Raw genomic sequence first — 22,959 nt, forward strand, 5'->3', positions numbered from 1 at the left:
ACAGCAGCGTCTTTTACCTTTCTAGGATAAGGGAGATAACATTTCCTGTCTGTGGGAGAATCTGCGGAGACCCCATGAAAGGCTAGATTAGAATGAAATACCACATCCTCACCATATAATTAACAATTAAATCTTGGTATGCGACTTTCCACCAGATGACGATGGCGCAGTGCTAGTAAGGGGGCAACTTCAAAGCAACAGAAACAAAATGAATGTTATTTCAAAGAATTGCAAGTTATTTCAGATTGTGCATAATATCATCTGTGTAGCGAAGTTATACCATTGGTTTAACACTACAGGGTGGAATGTAGTCCTCTCTCAGTGTGGCCATAAACAGATGAGAGGGCACAGATTCACTGCTAAAAACAAAAAGACAGAATGTCTAATGGAGGCACACTCAGTAGCAATCGCAATACTAGTGACCTCAGGGTCACAGTTCTAATGGGGGACTTTAAATCACAGAGGGACAGGATGGTGAAGTAAATATAATTGTATGGAAAAAATTGACACCCCGCACTGTGGCTAAAGCTGGCCATAAATTCACTGATATACTGTAATCGTACAAAACATAGGGGCTGATTCACTAAAGGTCGTTAAAACGAGCGTTATTTATAGTATGCGTTAAAAATGTTATCGCCTCTTATTTTTTGCGACTTAACGCTCGATTCATGTGTCATAATTAAGAAGTGATGTTCATTGCGTTATTTAACTCGCGATGACCGGTTTTACGCGATATTTACCGCATGTCAGACAATTTACACCGCGTGCGAAAAATCGCACGCCATATTAGCCATACACGTCATATTAGTGCTCATTAGCGCACGTAGCAGTTACTTTCTGAAAACGACTGTTCTAAAAATGACCATTTCCCTGCAAATTGGAGGCTGCATCACTTTAGGGCCAACACAGACTTGAAAAAATCCTACTGCAAAGTCCATGTTGTATTGCCAAACGCTCACCAACTGCAATTTTCTTTAAGTACCGTCTGCCCCAAGTAGGTGTTAATATTCGCACAGACTAATGCGATATTTAGCGCATTTAACACTTCATATATGTTTGTGAATTATGCGTTAGTATTGTTTCTATTCGCTAATTAACGCAATGCAAGGTAAATAACGCATTGCGATATGCGTCTTAACGCATGAGAAATGACTGATGAATCGGGACTTAATTATCACATGCTTTTTAACGCAAAAAAAACATGCCATAAGCGTTATCGACCTTTAGTGAATCAACCCCATAGTTTCTTACAATTATCGGTATGTGTGGGCTCCGAATTATCATTCCATTTTCGTACCCTAGCGATCGATCAATTAGTCAATCGGCCAGGGCTAACAATAAAATCATGCATCTGACAATATTCTTGGGAGACCTACAATGCATTTACAGGAAGTCACTTTTGTACGATTGGTGCCTGCCAACTATTTCATGTTCAGAACATCCTCCCATTTATCCTACAATTTCAGTCTGAATGTTAGTTTTAGATTGTTGCATTTAACATAAGATTGGTATCCGACCATTCTTTGGAACAAGACTAAAATCTGAACGTGTATGGCCAGCTTTAAACAGGGATAAGATTTTCATAATTATGAGTTATGACCCCCAGGTTGCATGTATACATGGGACTACCCCTCTTCCCATCTCCATATAAACCAGGGACGTTTCAATAAGCCTGACAACATGAAATGACCACAGCACAAACTAAACATTTGGTACCCAAGTGTTTTCAGGATACAAGATTCTTATTTTTTTCCAGTTCTCTTATCTACTTTTCACGTGTCAGATTCCTACTTAGATGCAATTGCAACCTATTGTGTCTCTGTATATATATATATATCTCTAGGTACTGTTTTAGGGACAAATGGAGCTACTAGCAGCAGCTACTTGTCACAGATACTAAAATAGACAATGCTGATCTTTTACCAATAGTTGTCTCTATGTGTTTTAGCAAATGCAATTTTTATGGCAGGGTATTTTCTGGTGTTCATTAGCCATGACAAGTAGCTGCTACTTAGTAGCTCTGTGTGTCTTCACCCTAAGTCAGAAAGCAGCTCAGAAGGGATAAGAGATGGGGTAATGGGGGGTTGAAAGTTGTCACAGCATTCTGGAGGGCAGTGACTCATGAGAATAGTGGCAATAATGAGTGAGGTTTCCCAAGTTGGGAACTCCACCAGGTTTTGGCGAGTCCCTCCCAAACAGAAGTCTCCAGTGGGGCAGGGGTGAGAGAGTGAGGTTGCAGACATTTTTGTCCGCTATTGTGTGAATGCTGGGCAAAAGGTAAGCATTAAGGTGGGAGTAGGTAAAAAGAAGAGTGGCAAACACTGACACTTTTGTTGCCATGGAACTTGACTTGAAGTTATCGATCAAGTTATCAGATCCTTGGGAACCCCCAATACTTCCATTCTAGTTCTAGTATTTATTTTATAATATGAACACTGACAGAAGTACTGAAGTGAGATAGAATAATAGTGACTAAATAGACTAAAGGGCGATTCACTAAAGGGCGTTAACGCTTATCGCGTAGTTCTTTGCGTTAAAAAGCACGCGATAAATAAGTACCGATTCATCAATGTAATTTTGCATGTGTTATCACTCATATCGCATGCGTAAAAAAGCGCATTATCGCAATGCGTTATTTACATCGCATTGCGGTAATTATAGAATAGAAATAATACTAACACATGATTCTCAAACGCACATGAAGCGTTAAAAGCATCAGGCGATAAATACTGTGAAACTTAACGCCTCCCAGGAGTAGGCGTTACTAAACAACATTGCAGCTGGTGATTGTCTGTGGTGACAAGATGGAGTTTGCAGTCTGATTTATTCAAGTATGTGTTGGCCCTAGAGTGATGCATCCTCCAGTTTTCAGGGAAATTGTCATTTTCAGAACGTGCGTAATAGTGTGTGCTAATATCGCGTAAATTATCGCACATGCGTTAAAATATTGCTTAAAACCGTTCATCGCCAGATAAATAATGACAAGAACTTCACTTCTTAATTCTGACAAGTGTCCTTTTAGTGAATCGATTGTTAACTTGCAAAAAATAAGAAGTGATATTTTTAACGCATGCTATAAATAGCACTCGTTTTTTCGGACTTTAGTAAATTGGCCCCTAAGTCTTCGAATAAGTCTTGTGCCAATTATGTAATTTTATGCTTTTTAACACAAATAAATTGTTATACTGTAAAAGCGTAAGCAAGTGACTTAAAGCAGAACAATAACAAGCAGAGATAGGAGACAACTGATCTTATTCAATAATAGGATGGAAGGCGTTCAGGTCCCAGCCAGCTGGATCAAGTTTATAAGCCTATAGTGCCACTGTACATACAGTATGACGTCCCATCACAAAACCACCATAATCAGAATTAATTGCGGGCGTAAATCATGTAATTGTACAGTTAAAATCTCAGCATAAATCTTTATGTCTACGACACCGGACAATAATTTGGCCATAACAGTCTACCCTTATCTTCTTTGAAACAGTAGATATATGTGATAATAACATCTCCACTAGCTTTATTAAACATCCTGACCATGTAGGCAGAAAGCAAAGGATTAAATATTTTACAATATACATTATAAAAACCATCCAGATCTAAAGCCTTATAGGGGGGAAGCTTTTTTTTTTATTACCCTTTCCATCTCCTGTTGTGTAATTTTTAAATGAACCTTATCTGCCAGGTAATTATCTATTGTGCGGAGATTAAGTCAAGTCAAAGTCATTCATTTTAACTCTGCATCAATTGCCTTGTCATCTAGATTATATAAGTTGCTCTAATACTCAGCAAACGTAGTGGCTATCTCTTTAGGGTTTATAACCTCATTATTTTGGTAAGTAATAAATAGGCAATACAGTTATCTTGCCAGGTTTAAGGCAGTTGATTCCAGGTTTAAGCAGTTGCTCTATAATCCAATCTATACATTTGCGTCTATGTAACATTGTTGTGTTAATACATCTAATTTAGCCCTTATTTCTTTAATTTTTCTGCTTGTCCTTTTGTTTGGAAGAGTAAAATTATTACACTATTTATCCTTTTGCTTTATACATGAAGCCAGCATCAAAAAATACAGAAACTACGAAGCAAAGAAAGATCTTTCAATTGTAAAAGAGCCATCTGCCATTGACTTCAACATGATCTTTGCAGGTTTTAGATGGGAGTATTTTTGGATTCTGAATTGTCACAGATTTGTCACATAATAAATCTCGAAAAAGATGCCCCGTTTTTTCATGAAAAATTTTAGCATAAAAAAATATGAATCATGCGTAATAAATGTCCCCCCTTATTCTCAGGGAGACTTGGCCAATTGCATGGTAGTTAGGAAAAAGGAGGAAGCTTGAAGACCAAATAGGATGAATGCCCAATAATAAAGGAATCCGAATCTGAAGGTTAAAACAGCCCAAACTCAGAAAACAGGCAACTGGTTGGGGATGACAGCAAGCAGAGAAGTCAGGAATTGGCAGAGAATAAAAAAAAACAAAAGAAAAACGAAGAAGCAGCCAAGAATTCAATTTAGAACACATTCAGGAACTTTCCAAGAAAGTCTACTATCAGTCATTGAATCTGTTTCCTTGGCATCTTTTTATTTTGAAGTTGGCACCAACTCAAGGAACAAGAGTTTTTTTTTTCATAAAAGCATAGCTGCTGCCATTTTAAATCCAGTAGTGCCCTGGCACAGGAATCCATTAGGAAAGATATTATTACACGAAGGGGTAGGCTTTTCTGGTCCATCAAGATCTGTATCATCTGATTCAAGAAAAATATTTTAGGGACAAGAAGTTGGGGTCTTCCTGGATAACGAGGCTTCCAAATGACTTTACTGATATGCTACAATACTAACATTACTTGATTTACAGATTTATACAGAGCAAAGGGATTCTGGGAACAAATTCCTTAAGGCTCCTAAAAAATGGGTTTATCCTATAGGCTAAAGCTTACCCACTGGGTTTTGGAAGCAAATGCCAGGATAATAGCTGATCAGATTTCCAACTACAGACCGGTTTCGCCCTTCTTGGGGTGTAGTGCAGGGTACAGAGCATCGGTGTAGTGCAGGGTACAGAGCAAATATATTCCACATCACAGTACAATAAAATATTGTCTAAAAAAGGGTTACCAATTAATTTTTGGAATAAGTACTGCTGGGGAGGAGGGTCTATGCAACAAAGCCATGGCTTATTGCACCCAGTGCGAGGGTTCAGATTTGGTTCTGTATATGGCCAAATTCATACAGAGAGATTCAGTTGATTACCGAAATGAGAAGACTGGTGCCTCCCTAATAAGTATATGCCATTTCTGCATCTCAACTAAGTATGTATGGTAGAGCAAGCTTTGACGTTGGTTTGAAACATTGTTGTTGGGATATTGTTAAATGTATTTTTGTCATGTTCTGTATCTTTCCAATTCTGTGTACTATAGCTTCTCTTTCCCACATTTCTCTTTACTCAACTCTCTATGCTTTTGGTGCCACGTTCCAGAAGTGTATGCCATGTCTGTATCTCGATTACGTTATGTATAGAAGACCTGTTTTGACTCTTGAGAGTCAGTACTGCATTTAGGAGAGAACTGCTTATTACCTTTAATCCTTTAATACCCTCATACCAACATATTAAACATTAAACTATACAGATGCACCTTATCACTAATGGTACTATAATTTTTCTAAATGGTTGACATATGTACATGTTGACCCCCATCAGTAGAGCTGTAACAACACACTGTAGATATGATCTCAGAGAGCTGATATATACAGTCCTCCTACATACAACTGCCTAGGGTTATTAAAACATCTCATTAAATACCTTGCAATTCCAATCCTTTTACGTGGGTGACTTCAACATGACATTGCATCAGTCCACAGACAGCATAAGCATTTGATGGCAATGTTTAATCCCTTTTCTAAATTGATGACATCTCTGAAGCCAAGTGATAAGGCACAAAAAGAATCCCACTCGGAAAATAAATTCCTGTTAGTCTCCCACGCATGGCTCATTATCTTGAATTGATATGGTCTTTATCTTGCATGCCTATCAAATCTTTGTTTTGCGCTATATCTAATAGGAGTATTATAAATCACTCTCCAGTGCCCTTAGCTGTGTGCGAGGGCACGGAGTACTGCATTTCCGAGCAATGCTGTAATTTATAAAACAACACACAATTTCAATTTATGTCACAGATCAATATTAACAGATTCTAAACCAATCTTTAGCTTTTTTTAATTCCCAATTAAACAGATCTGGGATAGTTCTGGGTTCTGTTGAGCAACTATGGGGTAGTGGCAAAGCCACTCATTATATGGAGTAAGTCCAACGTCCTCCCTACTGCACGTAAGGCCAAGTGGGAGTTAACTGGGCAACCTTTGTAGCAGGATGAAAACTTAAATATTTAGGGACCAATTAAATCAGAAACAATAATAGTAAATAATAATGTTATGTTCATCAAAACACTTCTATGTGTTTGTTAGTCCTTGTACCATTATTGCAAAGCCCATTTTCTACACCTAAATACAACCTTGCTTCTTTACAAGAACGGAAAATGAACTCTGTGACTGACAGTAATTGGTACCAATCAGGATCCATGCGTTCAGGGTCATTTTTTAAGGATTTTGTTCCCACACAACAGCCGGAACTTCAAACCCAACCTTGCTGCACAGATCCCCTTATAGAAACCTCCATTTTACGAACAAGTGTATTTATTAATAGTGATGAGGGAAATTTTTTGCTAGGTTTCACAGAAGAAAAAACAGTCACAGACTTCAATGGGCGATTTAGAGAAGCAAAACGAGACAGTTTTCTCATCAGAGGATCTGATGCAAATAAAAAAAGTTTTAAAAGGGAAGTTAACATTACACTTACATGCATATGATGCTCTATGAGAGTGTAAGAAAGACACTCTCCAGGTGCAGGAAAGGTAGGAGGCTGATGCCATGGGAGGGGCCAATTCTCTGCCTGCGTTTTTTCAGCAGGCCAAGAGTCAGCCCTGTGTGGCAATTCACATTTCATGTGACTTTTAATACAACCTATATGATATTGATATTCTAATTTATCTCGCCTCTCCTCTCATGACCTCAACCCAGCTCTCTTAGGCTAATGCCAGACGAGGTGTAGGGCGGATATTTTCGGCAAAACGCTTGCTGAAAATTCCGCCCTACGCCTCCTACACGTGCCTGCACCCGAATGAATGAGATACGCTCGGGTGCAGGCACATGTAGCTGATGTACGCATAAATACGCGAGACAATGCAAAGTCTTGCTGTTTTATGCGTCCGAGCGTATCTCATTCATTCGGGTGCAGGCACATGTAGGAGGTGTAGGGCGGAATTTTCAGCAAGCGCTTTTCCGCTTGCCAAAAATATCCACCCTACGCCTCGTCTGGCATTAGCCTTAACTTGGGTCTCTAATTGCTAATCGTCGTTTTCCACATGGGTGATCAAACACAGTATCTTCAGAGAAATGAGTTTCATCAAGCCTAGTGTTCCTTCCTAGTCTCCCCTCAGATCATAACAGATATATTGAAACAATTGTGTTACTGTCATAGATCAACGAGGATTCCAAGGCAGTAAATATGCAAAAGCCTAATTTCTCATCTTTACCTGGTTTTGGGTTGGGTAAGTTACAGATGTACACAGAATTGTGGAACATGTCATACTGCTACAGTTCCAGTGATGCCAAGGTAGAAAATAAGCTTTCAGCCCGTATTTCCTCAATCACCTTTTAGGATGTGCCACCTTAATTTACAAGAACAGTTAGAAATACTGGGGTGACAGTTAACCAGCTAAAGTTTTAGGAGTATTTATGACAGCAGCCTGGGGCTGGCAATTTGTGGATTCTAGCAAATGCCAGAGGGGCTACTGAAAGGTGGCATAGTAACTTTTTGTCGGACTAGTGGGGGGCTGGTTGGCCCTCTGCGCACTAAAACAAACCCTCACCTTAAATCTCGTCTTAAATGTCTTTGAGACTTGCATCCCCATCCACTGCTTGGGCCTAAGCCCCACCAGAGTCCTGAAATCTTATGACAAACTAATTTGATAGTGTATGGCGGATCGACGAGACAACTGATATCAGAAAAGCTTCGGATATCGGTTGTCTCGTCGATCGGGTGAGACGAAAAGGTTTTGTTTGTGCGTTGCTGAAGGCGCCTGAGCAAAATCTGCGTTTAGGGCTGAATCATCAGGTGGAGGTAGAATCCCTATTGTTTCTACCTCTATATCTGACAATTCAGCTCTGAACTTCAGTGGAGGGAATGAATTGTAAGGAGTATGGCCACCTTAACAGATCTGTCTAATCAGATTACTGCACTCCCCTGCCCTGTTTGTATATATCAGAGACTTCATCTAGCTTCTCAGTACTGTACAGGAAAGTATTCACCAACTGTACAGATATCCTTGCAGCCCCCTATTTCTGCCATCTACCTTTCCTCTTGAAGTCCCCTTCTCCCCCCTTTTTCCCCCAAGTACCATTACCCTTGGAGCTCTCATCACCTCCCTTTTCTGTAAATACCATTTGCGTTGCAGGCCCCCTTCCTTAAAGTACCACTTCCTTTGTAAGCACTTTGTAGCTCTCACCTCCTTCATTTTCCACCAGTACAACTGCCTTTCCAGTTCCTCCCCTCCTGTTTCCGCAACACAGTTTTTGCATCTATCATCTCCTCCTTTTAAGTACAATTCACATTGCAGTCCCAATCTCCTCCTTTATCAAAGTACAATTCCAATTATCTACCCCTTCCAGCCCTCAACTTCTCCATTCCACCAGTACACCAGGCCCCCCTGAAGCCCTCCCCTTCTCCCTTTCTGCAGAGTCCTGTTCCCCTTGCAGCCCTCACCTCCTGCATTTGCCCCCAGTGCTATTCCCTTTGCAGCCCTCACCTCCTGCATTTGTCCCCAGTGCTATTCCCCTTGCAGTCCTTACATCCTACCATTCCCCCCAGTGCTATTCCCCTTGCAGCCCTCACCTCCTGCATTTGCCCCCAGTGCTATTACCCTTGCAGCCCTCACGTCCTGCATTTGCCCCCAGTGCTATTCCCCTTGCAGCCCTTACCTCCTACCATTCCCCCAGTGCTACTCCCCTTGCAGCCCTCACGTCCTGCATTTGCCCCCAGTGCTATTCCCCTTGCAGCCCTTACCTCCTACCATTCCCCCAGTGCTATTCCCCTTGCAGCCCTCACCTCCTGCATTTGCTCCCAGTGCTATTCCCCTTGCAGCCCTTACCTCCTACCATTCCCCCAGTGCTATTCCCCTTGCAGCCCTCACCTCCTGCATTTGCTCCCAGTGCTATTCCCCTTGCAGCCCTTACCTCCTACCATTCCCCCAGTGCTATTCCCCTTGCAGCCCTCACCTCCTGCATTTCTCCCCAGTGCTATTCCCCTTGCACCCCTTACCTCCTACCATTCCCCCAGTGCTATTCCCCTTGCAGCCCTCACCTCCTGCATTTGCCCCCAGTGCTATTCCCCTTGCAGCCCTCACCTCCTGCATTTGCCCCCAGTGCTATTCCCCTTGCAGCCCTCACCTCCTGCATTTGCCCCCAGTGCTATTCCCCTTGCAGCCCTCACCTCCTGCATTTGCTCCCAGTGCTATTCCCCTTGCAACCCTCACCTCCTGCATTTGCTCCCAGTGCTATTCCCCTTGCAGCCCTTACCTCCTACCATTCCCCCAGTGCTATTCCCTTCGCAGTCCCACCGTCTCCCTTTATCCCAGTACAATTTCCCTGGCAGTGCCACCTTCTCCCTCTCCCCCAGCACAGTCCCCTTTGCAGCGCTCACCTTCACCCTTTCCCTACACACCCCCCCCCCATTCAATTCCCTTAGCAGCCCCATTTCTCCCTGTTTAATTCCCTTTACATTTTCATTTTCTTTCTTTCCCAGTTCAATTCCCTTAGCAGTCCCATAATTCTCCCTTTGCCCCAGTACAATTCCCTTACAGTCCCCTGTAGCCTTCAGCTCTTCCCCCCGGTGCATTAAGCCCTACAGGCAGCCTCACTAACACACACCCCCACAGCAGCCCTCAGTCCGACGAAGCAGTCACTAATCAGCTCCTATTCCCACTGAGCGCCAATCCTGCACTAGCAGGCCCCACCCCTCTCTCCCCGCCCCCGTTCTAGCGCTTTTCCCGCTCCCCTGTGTCACTAGTAGGGACCCCGGCAGTAGCACCGGTGGTAGCCCAGGCAGTAGGCAAGGCAGTAGTATTAGGAGTGGGGCTGGCGGCTAGACACGCCCTCACATGACCTCACTTCCTGCTTCGCACATTTGGTCATGTGACGGTGACATCACGACCTGCTGCAAGCCATTGGGTTTTACTATCTAGCGTTGTGTGTAGGAAAGAAGATGGCTGCTGTGGGAGAGCCCATTCGCTTGGAGAGAGGTGAGGGGCAGTAGCAGCGGGTCGGTAGGCTGAGAGAGTGGGGGGGGGTGCCGAGGGGATACAGAGCAGTGTGAGCGCCGCCACTGTGTGTGTATTGTATCTGTCAGTATCTGCCCCCCCCCTGTATAATCCCCTGTATAATCCCCCTGGCACTGATCCGCCCCCCCCCCCCCCAGTGACTGGGGTTCCCTTACAGTCCCACTCCTTCTGCCATTAGAGTGTTAGCTGTGAGGCCCAGGGCCCTACCTGCCGGCTGTATGTGCCAGTACTGGGAGGAGTGTGTATGTTTGGTACAGGCTGCTCACTTGTACTTTATAAATATGTCAACAATAATAGTAATCTATTTGCCCTGTCACTGAGATTTACTCTCTGTCTTATTAACCCATTTTGTTCCTTAAATATGTACCCTGCCCCCCCCCTCTCCTGGCACTTTGTACCCATCGCCCCCACACTGGCGCTTTGTACCCATCGCCCCCACACTGGCGCTTTGTACCCATCGCCCCCACACTGGCGCTTTGTACCCATCGCCCCCACACTGGCGCTTTGTACCCATCGCCCCCACACTGGCGCTTTGTACCCATCGCCCCCACACTGGCGCTTTGTACCCATCGCCCCCACACTGGCGCTTTGTACCCATCGCCCCCACACTGGCGCTTTGTACCCATCGCCCCCACACTGGCACTTGCCTAAAGGGGACGGATAGGTGAAATCACAGGGGGTCAATTTGCCCGTAGAGGTGCCACCTTCTTCCCCTAAGTCTTACTGGCCTGTGCCCCTAGGGAGGCAACTGGTGATGTGATGGAGGCGGGGTGTGGGCGGATCAGGGGCGGGGTGTGGGCGGATCAGGGGTGGGGTGTGGGCGGATCAGGGATGGGGTGTGGGCGGATCAGGGATGGGGTGTGGGCGGATCAGGGTGGGATGTGGGCGGATCAGGGGTGTGGTGTGAGCGGATCAGGGATGGGGTGTGGGCGGATCAGGGATGGAATATAGGCGGATAAGGGTGGGATGTGGGCAGATCAGGGGTGTGGTGTAGGCGGATCAGGGGTGTGGTGTAGGCGGATCAGAGGCGGGAGGAGAGCTGCTTACAGAGAACAGTTCTGAGTGCAAATAAATAAGTATCTCAGAGAAAACTTTAAGAAAGTGGAGGTTTACAAGTTGTCCCGCAGTTACGTTGCCTGTAAATTTGTAACATCGGCTCTAGGTGGTAGTTTGCCGGCTAGGCCTTTAAATTCCTGTCCAGGTGGCAGCCCTAGCCCTAGTTGCCCCATACACAGGCCCATAAGCTGCTGACCCCATGGTATTCCTATAATACAGGTGCTGGCGCTGATACTGGGGATCACAGGAGACTCAGGAGCATGAATCCTGCCTCAAAGCTGGGACTGTACTGGCTTTAGGGCAGGGCTGGGAGGCCACAAACACACACATCCACATGTGTATATATATATATATATATATATATATATATTTATAAAAGAAAAAAAAACAGACTTGCTGGTAAAATTAACTAAATGGTTTAGCAGAAAGGACATTCCACAGGGAGTAATTTCTCATTCTCTTCATAATAATATCCAATAATTGTTCTCAGTAGCGTCCAAATCTCAGTCTTCATGATTGATAACTGATATCTGTTAGTGCTTTTAGAATTGCTGTCTTGCCATGCTGGGGTCCTGGTACTGGTTTTCAGTAGGACAATATCTGTGTGTAGTTTGTATGGTCTTCTATGGTCATGGAAGCTCTATGGGGCAGGGATCCTACTGTATCTTATACCACATGGCATCTCTGTGTAGTTATACTTATTTATAGGTATATATTTATAACACTTGTCCTCCCTGTGTGTAATTGTTAGGCTGTGCTGTACAATCTATCTTGTTTATACATTATCATTAACATTTGGTGGAGCTTTATACCTAATTGTGGAAGGTGCAGCTATTCCCCTTTTTTGTTCTAACACTTTATATAGTTATACATCTATACATTGACTCTAGTACAGAGGGCCCACCCACCTCAAATGTTATAGAGCCATATATAATGTAGATTGAATAAACCCCCCCACAACCAAACCTTACATGCTTTGTGCCAATAGGAAAACTGTGCTGCATTATCCCAAGGAGCACATGTACGTAGGGGGGGGGGGGGGGGGGGGTAGAAAAACCAGTTTCCCTGATGCTATAGGCAAGTATTTTGGCAATGTTATGTTTTTCTGCATTGCGTACAGTGTTTTTCCGGATGAGTTCACGCAGTTTTGGCCTATAGATGTTTAGTTAAAAAGTAAAAAAAATGTTTTTGTGTCTGTGTGTAGATAGAGAGATAGACAGAGAGATATATATATAGAGAGAGATATAGAGAGGTAAATAGAGAGAGAGAGATACAGGGAGAGAAATATATATAGAGAGAGATGGATAGATTGATAGAGAGATAGATAGATGAATAGATGATAGATGGATATGATAGATAGATGGATATGATAGATAGATGGATATGATAGATGGATGGATATGATAGATAGATGGATAGAGAGATAGATAGATAGATGAATAGATGATAAATGGATATGATAGATAGATGATGGATATGATAGATAGAGAGATAGATAGATAGAGAGATAGATAGAGAGATAGATGAATAGATGATAAATGGATATGATAGATAGATGATGGATATGATAGATAGAGAGATAGATAGATAGAGAGATAGATGAATAGATGATAAATGGATATGATAGATAGATAGATGATGGATATGATAGATAGATAGATAGAGATGATAGATAGAGAGAAGAGAGAGAGATAGAAAATGGAGAAGGGCAGGTGCTGAAAAGGATTAAAACCTCTCTATTTGCCACTAAACTAATAATGTTTTTCCCTTAAGGGCGATGACATGCTGGGCGATTAATTGGCGCAACTTTTTAACAAGTTGGTCTCAGGAAATAATCACAGCGACTTACCCGCCATAGGTTTCTGTACAAGTCACTGCGACTAATTACGCGCCATTTGTGCTGGATTAGTCGACGTGACTTTTTAAAAAGTCGTGGCTACTAATCGATGCGTGTCTTCACCCTAAAGCTCCCTGTAACTTGTGCCCATGTGTGCGTACAGACACATTTGTGTGCCCCTGTATGAATCAGGCTGCATCTGGGTCTAATTTGCACATGCAAATTTGAATGCAAACAACAAAAATTGGTTATCAGTTGTACAGTCTTAAAGGGATATGCCGACTCCAGCATTTGGTGGCAAATTTGGCCTAGTCTTCAGTTACACCAAATCCAAACCCTTTGGGCCAAACTCCATGAGAGATTAAGTAGGATGGGGTCAGATTTCCTACACATTGATGTAGTTACTTGGGTTCAAATATAATGGGGCTGATACAGAAATCTGATGTGTAACCTACCCGCCTGTCATAAGGGAACGCTGCGTCACATCTTGTGGCGTCTGACAGACTTTTTTTCTTCTCATTGTCGGATGTAGATACAGGAAGAAAACATTCTATCCGACTTATCTTATCCGACTTTACATTACAGCTGTGGAGATCAGATATTGTAGGATCCCACAGAATCGGTGTTTTGCGACAAGATCAAATGTGAACGACGCCATTTTTTTTCTCAAATGTAAAAATACAAATTAGGGTCTGGATTTGGTTCAGGATACGACCAAAATCTTTATGTGGAGGATTCAGATTCGTTATGCGGCCAATAAAACTAAGTAAGGGTGTTCCGGCCCTGACAGGTCCCCAAGCGCTAACACCGACACTGTGATGATATTGGGGGGGATGATAGGATTTTGTTCTGTAAAGAAAGGTATTTATGGATTAAAGTAATTATATAAAGGGCACAGATTCCTGTGTGGGTAGAACAGCCCTTTCCGGCAGGCATTGAGGCCAGGGATTGGCTATGGGTCAGGGCCAATACTGGGGTCCTCTTGCCTTTTAGCTTGAGTCTCCATATGCTGGAGAAAACAAACTTTCAAAGCTGAAGTTATACTTTTAGTATGTTACATAATGGCCAATTCTCAGCAGCTTTTCAATTGGTCTCCATGTTTTAATTTATATATTTTTTTAATTTGCTTTACTCGTCTGACTCTTTCCAGCTTTCAGCCAAAAACCCTATTGCTCTGTGAGGCTCCAAGTTTATTATTATTGTTACTTTTCATTCATTCTCTCTCTATGCAGCCCCATCCCCTATTCATATTGCAGTCTCTCACTCACAGCGCTGCCCTGCTTGTATATAGAATATTATTATATGTTATATAGGGATGCGCCGAATCCACTATTCTCAGATTCCACTGAACCCCAAATCCTTAATAAAAGATTCAGGCAAATACCGCACTGAATCCGCATATACAAATTAGGGTACGAAAGGGTTAAAGAGAACTGCGCGTGACACAAAAAATGTTCAACTTCCGTGTTTGTGACAAAAAGTCACTTGATTTTAGGAATTTGATTCGCCCAATCTGAATCCTGCTGAAAAAGGTTGAATGCCAATTCGCTACAGGGGCTGACCATTCAGCTTAAAGGGGTTGTTCACCTTTGAGTTAACTCTTAGGGGCCCATTCATTAAACCACAAATATTTTTTTTGTCACATAAATTCGTATTTTTTTAACTTGCAGAGTGCCACTGAGCCCTATGGGAGACTTTCCTTGGGCCGGGTTGGAGCTGCAGAGTGCCATTCTATATTTGGAGCTGCAGAGTGCCACTGAGCCCTATGGGAGAGGTTGGAGCTGCAGAGTGCCATTGAGCCCTATGGGAGACTTTCCTTGGGCCGGGTTGGAGCTGCAGAGTGCCATTGAGCCCTATGGGAGACTCCTTGGCCGGGTTGGAGCCTGCAGAGTCATGGCAGAGCCTTGGCCGAGAGTGCCATTGACCCTATGGGAGACTTTCTGGGCCGGGTTGGAGCTGCAGAGTGCCATTGAGCCTATGGGAGGCTTTCCTTGGGCCAGGTTGGAGCTGCAGAGTGCCATTGAGCCTATGGGAGACTTTCCTTGGGCCAGGTTGGAGCTGCAGAGTGCCATTGAGCCCTATGGGAGGCTTTCCTTGGGCCGGGTTGGAGCTGCAGAGTGCCATTGTGCCCTATGGGAGGCTTTCCTTGGGCCGGGTTGGAGCTGCAGAGTGCAATTGAGCCCTATGGGAGACTTTCCTTGGGCCAGGTTGGAAGCTGCAGAGTGCCATTGAGCCCTATGGGAGGCTTCCCTTGGGCCGGGTTGGAGCTGCAGAGTGCCATTGAGCCCTATGGGGAAGACTTCCTTGGGCCAGGTTGGAGCTGCAGAGTGCCATTGAGCCCTATGGGAGACTTTCCTTGGGCCAGGTTGGAGCTGCAGAGTGCCATTGAGCCCTATGGGAGACTTTCCTTGGGCCGGGTTGGAGCTGCAGAGTGCATTGAGCCTATGGGAGACTTTCCTTGGGCCGGGTGGAGCTGCAGAGTGCCATTGAGCCCTATGGGAGACTTTCCTTGGCCTGGAGCTGCAGAGTGCCATTGAGCCCTATGGGAGACTTTCCTTGGGCCAGGTTGGAGCTGCAGAATGCCATTGAGCCCTATACTTTCCTTGGGCAGGGTTGGAGCTGCAGGGTGCCATTGAGCCCTATCTTTCTTGGGCCAGGTTGGAGCTGCAGAGTGCCATTGAGCCCTATGGGAGACTTTCCTTGGGCCGGGTTGGAGCTGCAGAGTGCCATTGAGCCCTATGGGAGGCTTTCCTTGGCCAGGTTGGAGCTTTCCTTGGGAGCTGCAGAGTGCCATTGAGCCCTATGGGAGGCTTTCCTTGGGCCGGTTGGAGCTGCAGAGTGCCATTGAGCCCTATGGGAGGCTTTCCTTGGGCCGGGTTGGAGCTGCAGAGTGCCATTGAGCCCTATGGGAGACTTTCCTTGGGCCGGGTTGGAGCTGCAGAGTGCCATTGAGCCCTATGGGAGACTTTCCTTGGGCCGGGTTGGAGCTGCAGAGTGCCATTGAGCCCTATGGGAGACTTTCCTTGGGCCGGGTTGGAGCTGCAGAGTGCCATTGAGCCCTATGGGAGACTTTCCTTGGGCCGGGTTGGAGCTGCAGAGTGCCATTGAGCCCTATGGGAGACTTTCCTTGGGCCGGGTTGGAGCTGCAGAGTGCCATTGAGCCCTATGGGAGACTTTCCTTGGGCCGGGTTGGAGCTGCAGAGTGCCATTGAGCCCTATGGGAGACTTTCCTTGGGCCGGGTTGGAGCTGCAGAGTGCCATTGAGCCCTATGGGAGACTTTCCTTGGGCCAGGTTGGAGCTGCAGTGCCATTGAGCCCTATGGGAGACTTTCCTTGGGCCGGGTTGGAGCTGCAGTGCCATTGAGCCCTATGGGAGACTTTCCTTGGGCCGGGTTGGAGCTGCAGAGTGCCATTGAGCCCTATGGGAGACTTTCCTTGGGCCGGGTTGGAGCTGCAGAGTGCCATTGAGCCCTATGGGAGACTTTCCTTGGGCCAGGTTGGAGCTGCAGAGTGCCATTGAGCCCTATGGGAGACTTTCCTTGGGCCGGGTTGGAGCTGCAGAGTGCCATTGAGCCCTATGGGAGACTTCCAAAATCATATATTGAAGTTTCAAAGCCAGTTTACGATCGTTCAGAAGAGGGATGTGGGGTCGGTAGATAAATTCTCCGACTCCTCAGTTTCTGATACTTCCGACTCTGACTCCTCTGTTTTTAATATGTAAAAAAAATATGTATTTTATACATTCATAGAGGCAATGAAAAGCTTCATGGTCACTCAACGTGTTCGTTTATGCACTGCGTGCATTGGGCTTTATTCTTATAGCAGAGAAGTAATTAATTATTACTGTTTGTGAATTGGGACATTTAAACTTGCTTTATTTTTTATTCCCATTTAAATTTAGTCGGAGTCGGTTCATTTTTTTCCGACTCCAGGTACCCAAAATTGCCTCCGACTCCACAGCCCTGGTTCAGAAAGGAAAATTTCAGATCACAACCACAATATTTTCATACGAGAGGAGTGGTTTGGAACGAGGGACTGGAATATGAATAGTAGGGGGAATGAACAGAAACCTGAATAATAAAACAGTAACAATAAAACTGTAGCCTCACAGAGGGTCAGCGACCCCCATTTTAAATCTGCAAACACTTGGAAGAAGGAGGCAAATAATTCAAAAACTATAACAAATAAATAAATGGCTATTCCAGTTAATGAATGTATATGAGAAGGTTACATATGCCAACTCCTGTATTTGGCTTTACATCCCCTTTAAATTCTCGTGTGAAATAACAGTATGTTTTCCTTCATGTTTCCAGATGTGCACAGGGCCATCGAGCTGCTGGAGAAGCTACAGAGGAGCGGGGAGGTGCCGCCACACAAGCTGCACGCGCTACAGAGAGTCCTACAGAGTGACTTCTGCACCGCCGTCAGGGAGGTACGCACCATTCCCCCTAGGTCCCCCTAGAGTGCAAGCTCTCCAGCCCTGCTGTAGCAATGTGGGGCTATACACAAACATCACCCCTTGACTCTAAGGGTGAAGACACACAGAGCTACTAGTAGCAGCTACTTATCGTGGCTACTAAAATAGACAATGCTGATCTTTTACTGATAATTGTCTCTACATTGGGAGGGGATTTTCTGGTGTTTAGTAGCCATGAAAAGCTGCTACTAGTAGCTCCGTGTGTCTTCACCCTAATTGTTTTCCTGCATCCAGCGACACCCCACTTAGGCTGCCTGTGTGTGAGCACAGCTGGGAGCCCCCCTTCATGCTGGATATTTTGGGCTTAAAGGACAATAAAACCCTCTGACCTGTGCCTTAAATGTGCTGTGTATTATAGTACTACTACGCATCTGTCTTTTAGCCTATTCAGCGAATCACAGTAAAGGGCTGCTGTACGCTCTATTTTTCTGCTGCATTGTGCGCAATACAAGGGGTGTCTGTAGGGGGAGTACTTCTGTGCTATCCCTCAGCACAGGCTATGAGCTCAGTTTACTGCTTGCCCCTTGATGGCTTTTTGTCATGTAGTTATGTGCAAACTGTGCAACCTGTGGGTGTGGCCTAGGTCAGGTGGGTTAAGTCTGGGCGACCATTGCGGGTTCGGGATGGGTGTGGGTTAGACTATGGAAGTGCACTGTTCCCCTGATCCTGAAGTAGAGCATAGAGACGCAGGTTACAGGTTGGGTGCGGGTCCTACAATGGCAGCATTTTGCACGTTAGGGTCCGGTGCAGGTTGAGTTTTCCCTGATCACTGTGATGCTTCACTAAGGCTATAGGTGTTTTTTAAAGGGACAGTTGACCTTGAAACCCAGTGATCCCTTTAACCGTAGGATTTCTGGTGGCCAGAGTTCCAGGCCTGACTCATTAGGAAGCCTATGAAGTCACATTGCTGCCTGCGTTCACCTCTACATGTGAAACAGCCCCAACAGCAACTGTTGCATCTGACAGAGTCTTCATTTAACTTTTTCAGGTTTATGAACATGTTTATGAAACGGTGGATATCAGCAGCAGCCCAGAAGTGAGAGCTAATGCCACGGCGAAGGTGAGTAAGGCTTCGTTTCCTGTCTGTCTGTAGCGCCGTGCTTTAGCCACTAGATGGCAGCATGATACCACTGTTTCTTTGCATTACACATATATTGCTGTATTAATCTGGTCTTCATAGAGTTCTTATGTATTGCGTACGGACACACAGTTAGTCTGCATTCAACAGAAGATTTAGTTTAAACAACAGCATTCTAAGCGCGCAATCTTGTGTTTACTTAGACATTTTCTATACATTTAATTTTCAATAAAATTAACTTGTACACACAAACACGTGCGCCTATACATACCTACCGATACACTCGTGTATATATAAAACTATATATCTATACTCCATGTTTTTCAGGCTACTGTGGCTGCCTTTGCTGCAAGTGAAGGCCATTCCCACCCCCGAGTGGTGGAGCTCCCCAAAACAGAAGAGGGCCTTGGATTCAACATAATGGGGGGAAAAGAGCAGAACTCCCCCATCTACATCTCTCGTATTATTCCTGGTGGGATTGCAGACCGTCATGGAGGACTCAAGCGTGGGGACCAGCTGCTTTCTGTTAATGGCGTGGTATGAACATACCTCCTATGCTCGTATATTTCAAGCACTTCTAGGAATAGGCTGTAGCTAATAGGACATATGCTGCAAGCAAGGGGGGTAAATAGGGAAAATAATCATACTTGTACCCATTACACGTTATGAGCTGCTCCTGCTATTGAAAGTTCCATTCATCTAGCCACACCCCCAGGCAGGCCCAGACTAGCAATCTGTGGGTTCTGGCAAATGCCAAAGGGGCTGCTGTAAGATGCCATAGACAGTCACTATTTATTGGCCTGGTGGGGGGGGCTGTTTGGGCCTCTGTACTTGAAATGCCAGGGCCTATTTTGACTCCTAGTCCAGACCTGCCCCCAGTTACATGATTCAGGGCCCAGTGATGTCATAATTCCGCATTTAACCCCTGTTAGCCCAGAGCTCTGCTTGCGTTGCTGAATTACATTTGTGTTTCTGCTTTCACAGAGCGTGGAGGGCGAGCACCACGAGAAAGCCGTGGAACTTCTGAAAGCCGCTCAAGGGAAGGTGAAGCTGGTGGTCCGATACACGCCGAGGGTCCTGGAAGAGATGGAGTCCCGGTTCGAGAAAATGCGATCGGCCAAGCGCCGGCAGCAGAACTAGGCAAATGTGTCGGTAGACACAAGACACAAACTCTGAATTCCACTATCCAATAAATTTGTATTGACGTGAGAGGTACCGAGGCGCTGCTCCTTCCAGGCCCACCCTGTGCAGGTCTGCAGCCCCCCCCCCCCCCCCACCCACCACCACCACTACCAGAGCAACTGGTGCTTCTCGTTTTGCACACGGAGTCTCAATACCCAACCAGTCTTTCTAACGTAACGTTTACAGGGCAGTTTTTACTTACCCTCCTTTTTTTAAACCTCAAGAGAATTTTAAAACATTTTTAATACAGTGGCGTAATCCTAGGTTTGTAACGGCAATCTTTGTACTATTGCGATCCTCCATTGTCCTGTGCTTATCTGTATGGTGCAAGGGGCTCACGTCCCTCAGCGGGGGGTCTGTCTATAAGTGGGTGCAGGTTAGTAGCTGGGCAGATACTATAGCGCATCACATTTGTGATGTAAAGTGCAATGTTCTCATTAAGATTGTCTTGTTAATTGAATTGTCACAGACCTGCGTAATGTGAATCTGAGCAACCGAAACCCAAAATATATCCTGTAGAATCATTAGCCTGTCTGTCTTAAGCAAAAATGTGGGCAGCTTGAAAACACGCACACAGAAAGTTCTTTCTGCTTTGACTGCAGATACTGTTGGCGCCACTGGGTGGCAGTATAACGACAGCGAAATACACTACAATGTCTTAGCCCCAGGGATCTGCATTTGTATGGGAAATGTTTTGTTAGAAAATGCTGCAGTCCCTTTCCTTTCCTCTAGAGGGCAGTGTTTGTTTAGCTTTATTCTTTTTAACATTATAATTCACAATAGATTTAAGGCTAGAAAAGGCCCTATTGAGGGGGATTTGATTATTTAATAACCTGGTTGTGTGTATACGTTCATGAAGCTATCCCTAAAGCAGCTTTTAAATAGCAAATATATTGTGTTTATGGTGTGTTTATATGGCATTTATGTTACTTGTTTTGTCTATTTGCATCTGTTCAGAATGCGGGAGATGCTGTTTTGCTTCCCTGTCCCCAAAAGCATTTTTCATTGCTCGGTAGAGTGGCGACATAGCTTGGCCAGGGCAGTTTGCCTCTAGCCCTTGGGCTTATTGCCCTCACTCCAGTTACCATACACCATATAGACTGAGGAATGGGCAAGCTCAGAACAGTACACAGTAGTAGTAGTAGTTCACCTTTAAAGTAACTTTACAATTGGTCTTCTTTATTTTTTTTTAATTCAATTATTTGCGTTCCTAGTCTGTTTCGTTCCAGCTTTCAAATGGGGGTCACTGACCCCGGCAGCCAAAACACTATTGCTCTGTGATCTCATAATTTTATTGCTATTTATTTTTATTACTTATCTTTCTATTCAGGTCCCCTCCTATTCTTAGTCCGGTCTCACTACTGTCTGGTTGCTGGGGTAAATAAGACCCTAGCAACCAGATAGCACTTGAAATACCAAACTGGAGAGCTGCTGAACAAAAAGCTAAATAACTAAAAAAAAAAAAAAAAACTATGACATAAACAAAGACCAGCTGCAAATGGTCTTAGCATATCAATGTCTACATGAAACCAAAAGTTAATTTAAAGGTGAACAAGCCCTTTACCAGCAGTTGTACTGAGCATTACTGAAAGGCAAGGAATATGGCAGTCTCCTATGGGTACGACAAGACAACTTCTCAGGATGGAGAGAGTAGGTTGCAACCGTAGGTACTAGACTTTTTAAGGGCTTCTATTTTATTTATTTTTTTTTTAAGGACTGGTAACAGCAAAAAAGGGGCTTGATATTTGGTGTTACTTACCCTTTAATGCTGTGGCTTGTGACATATTCCCTTTCCCAGGCAGCCGGATGATATAGAAACTTCCCTTTATCTGGTCACGTGGCGGCTGCAATAAACACCGGGCAAAGTACTTTCTTTCTAAAGTGGGGTGAGTGGCGCTGAGCTCGGCCAGACGTCTGCCCGTGTGTTTGCCGCCAACTGATTAGAATCTTCTCGTAATCAATGAAACTCCATTCAGGCACTTGGCTAGATCCATTCGGGGTTTGATTGCATCAGCCCGTGTAAATGATGTAAACAGATTGAAGAGACAGCTGTTAGGGTGAAGACACACAGAGCTACTTAGTAGCAGCTACTTGTCATGGCTACTAAACCCCAGAAAATGCCCTGCCATAGACAATACTGAGACTTGCCTCTGCTAAAACACACACTGAGACAATTATCAGTAAATGATCTGCATTGTCTATTTTAGTAGCCACAACAAGTAGCTGCTGCTAGTAGCTCTGTGTGTCTTTACCCTAAGGGCTCTGGCACACGGGGAGATTAGTCGCCCGTGACAAATCTCCTGTGTCTCTGGCGACTAATCTCCCCTTCCTCTCGAGGCAACTTAAGCGATTTCACTGAAATCGCGCCGCCGCGTATGCCATCCCACCGGCGATTTACATTTTCGCCGGTGGGATGGTGGCAATCCGGGGAGATTAGTCGCCCGCGAACAGGGAGTTTTGTCGCGGGCGACTAATCTCCCCGTGTGCCAGAGCCCTAAAGCCATGGCAAGTAGCTGCTACTAGTAAAGAGATTTTACTTTTAAATATCATGAAATGCTGAGAGTTGTAGTCCAAAAGCAACTAGAGTGGTGCAGGTTGTAGATCTTACAAAATAAAGTTGTGTTATATTGAGGGCTGTGTTGTGGCCATAACTGTTCCTTTACCATAGTGTCGGGCAAATGAGCCAATCTTTACCCCATTTGACCACAATCGGAAGAATTTGATCTTTTGACCCGGGGTTAATAAACGATCATAATTGGGGTTTATGGAGACCCATCAGTATTTGCCCAAATTGTAACCAAATATCAATTGGACAGGTCCTCATAGGGCTGAGGTGAGTCTGTGTATGGGCAGATTCAGAAGGAACAGCCTGTGTATTGATATGAAAAAGTGTTTGCAGTGGGCAGTTCATGGCACAATATAACCATTATTGGCTAC

At 44.7% G+C, this 22,959-nt stretch overlaps 1 protein-coding gene across 1 annotated transcript; it reads left to right on the forward strand.

Annotated features, from left to right (window-relative positions):
• Positions 1–10,184: 10,184 nt before the first annotated feature.
• lin7c (lin-7 homolog C) lies at positions 10,185–22,049 on the forward strand. Its single transcript, XM_002944436.5, has 5 exons — positions 10,185–10,353; positions 17,599–17,717; positions 18,751–18,822; positions 19,168–19,377; positions 19,825–22,049. The coding sequence occupies exons 1-5, from the start codon at positions 10,317–10,319 to the stop codon at positions 19,978–19,980; spliced, it is 594 nt and encodes a 197-aa protein (XP_002944482.3). The 5' UTR covers positions 10,185–10,316; the 3' UTR covers positions 19,981–22,049.
• Positions 22,050–22,959: the final 910 nt, after the last annotated feature.

This window comes from Xenopus tropicalis, chromosome 4 (genome assembly GCF_000004195.4).
Source record: "Xenopus tropicalis strain Nigerian chromosome 4, UCB_Xtro_10.0, whole genome shotgun sequence".
NCBI classification, from domain to species: domain Eukaryota; kingdom Metazoa; phylum Chordata; class Amphibia; order Anura; family Pipidae; genus Xenopus; species Xenopus tropicalis.

What these genes read in the sequence shown, in the direction of transcription:
- lin7c (XM_002944436.5), top strand. Translation starts at nt 10,317, where the DNA reads ATGGCTGCTGTGGGAGAGCCCATTCGCTTGGAGAGAG. An exon ending in GCCCATTCGCTTGGAGAGAG is followed by an intron (nt 10,354 to 17,598) that starts GTGAGGGGCAGT and finishes TCATGTTTCCAG; the next exon opens with ATGTGCACAGGGCCATCGAG. An exon ending in TGCTTTCTGTTAATGGCGTG is followed by an intron (nt 19,378 to 19,824) that starts GTATGAACATAC and finishes CTGCTTTCACAG; the next exon opens with AGCGTGGAGGGCGAGCACCA.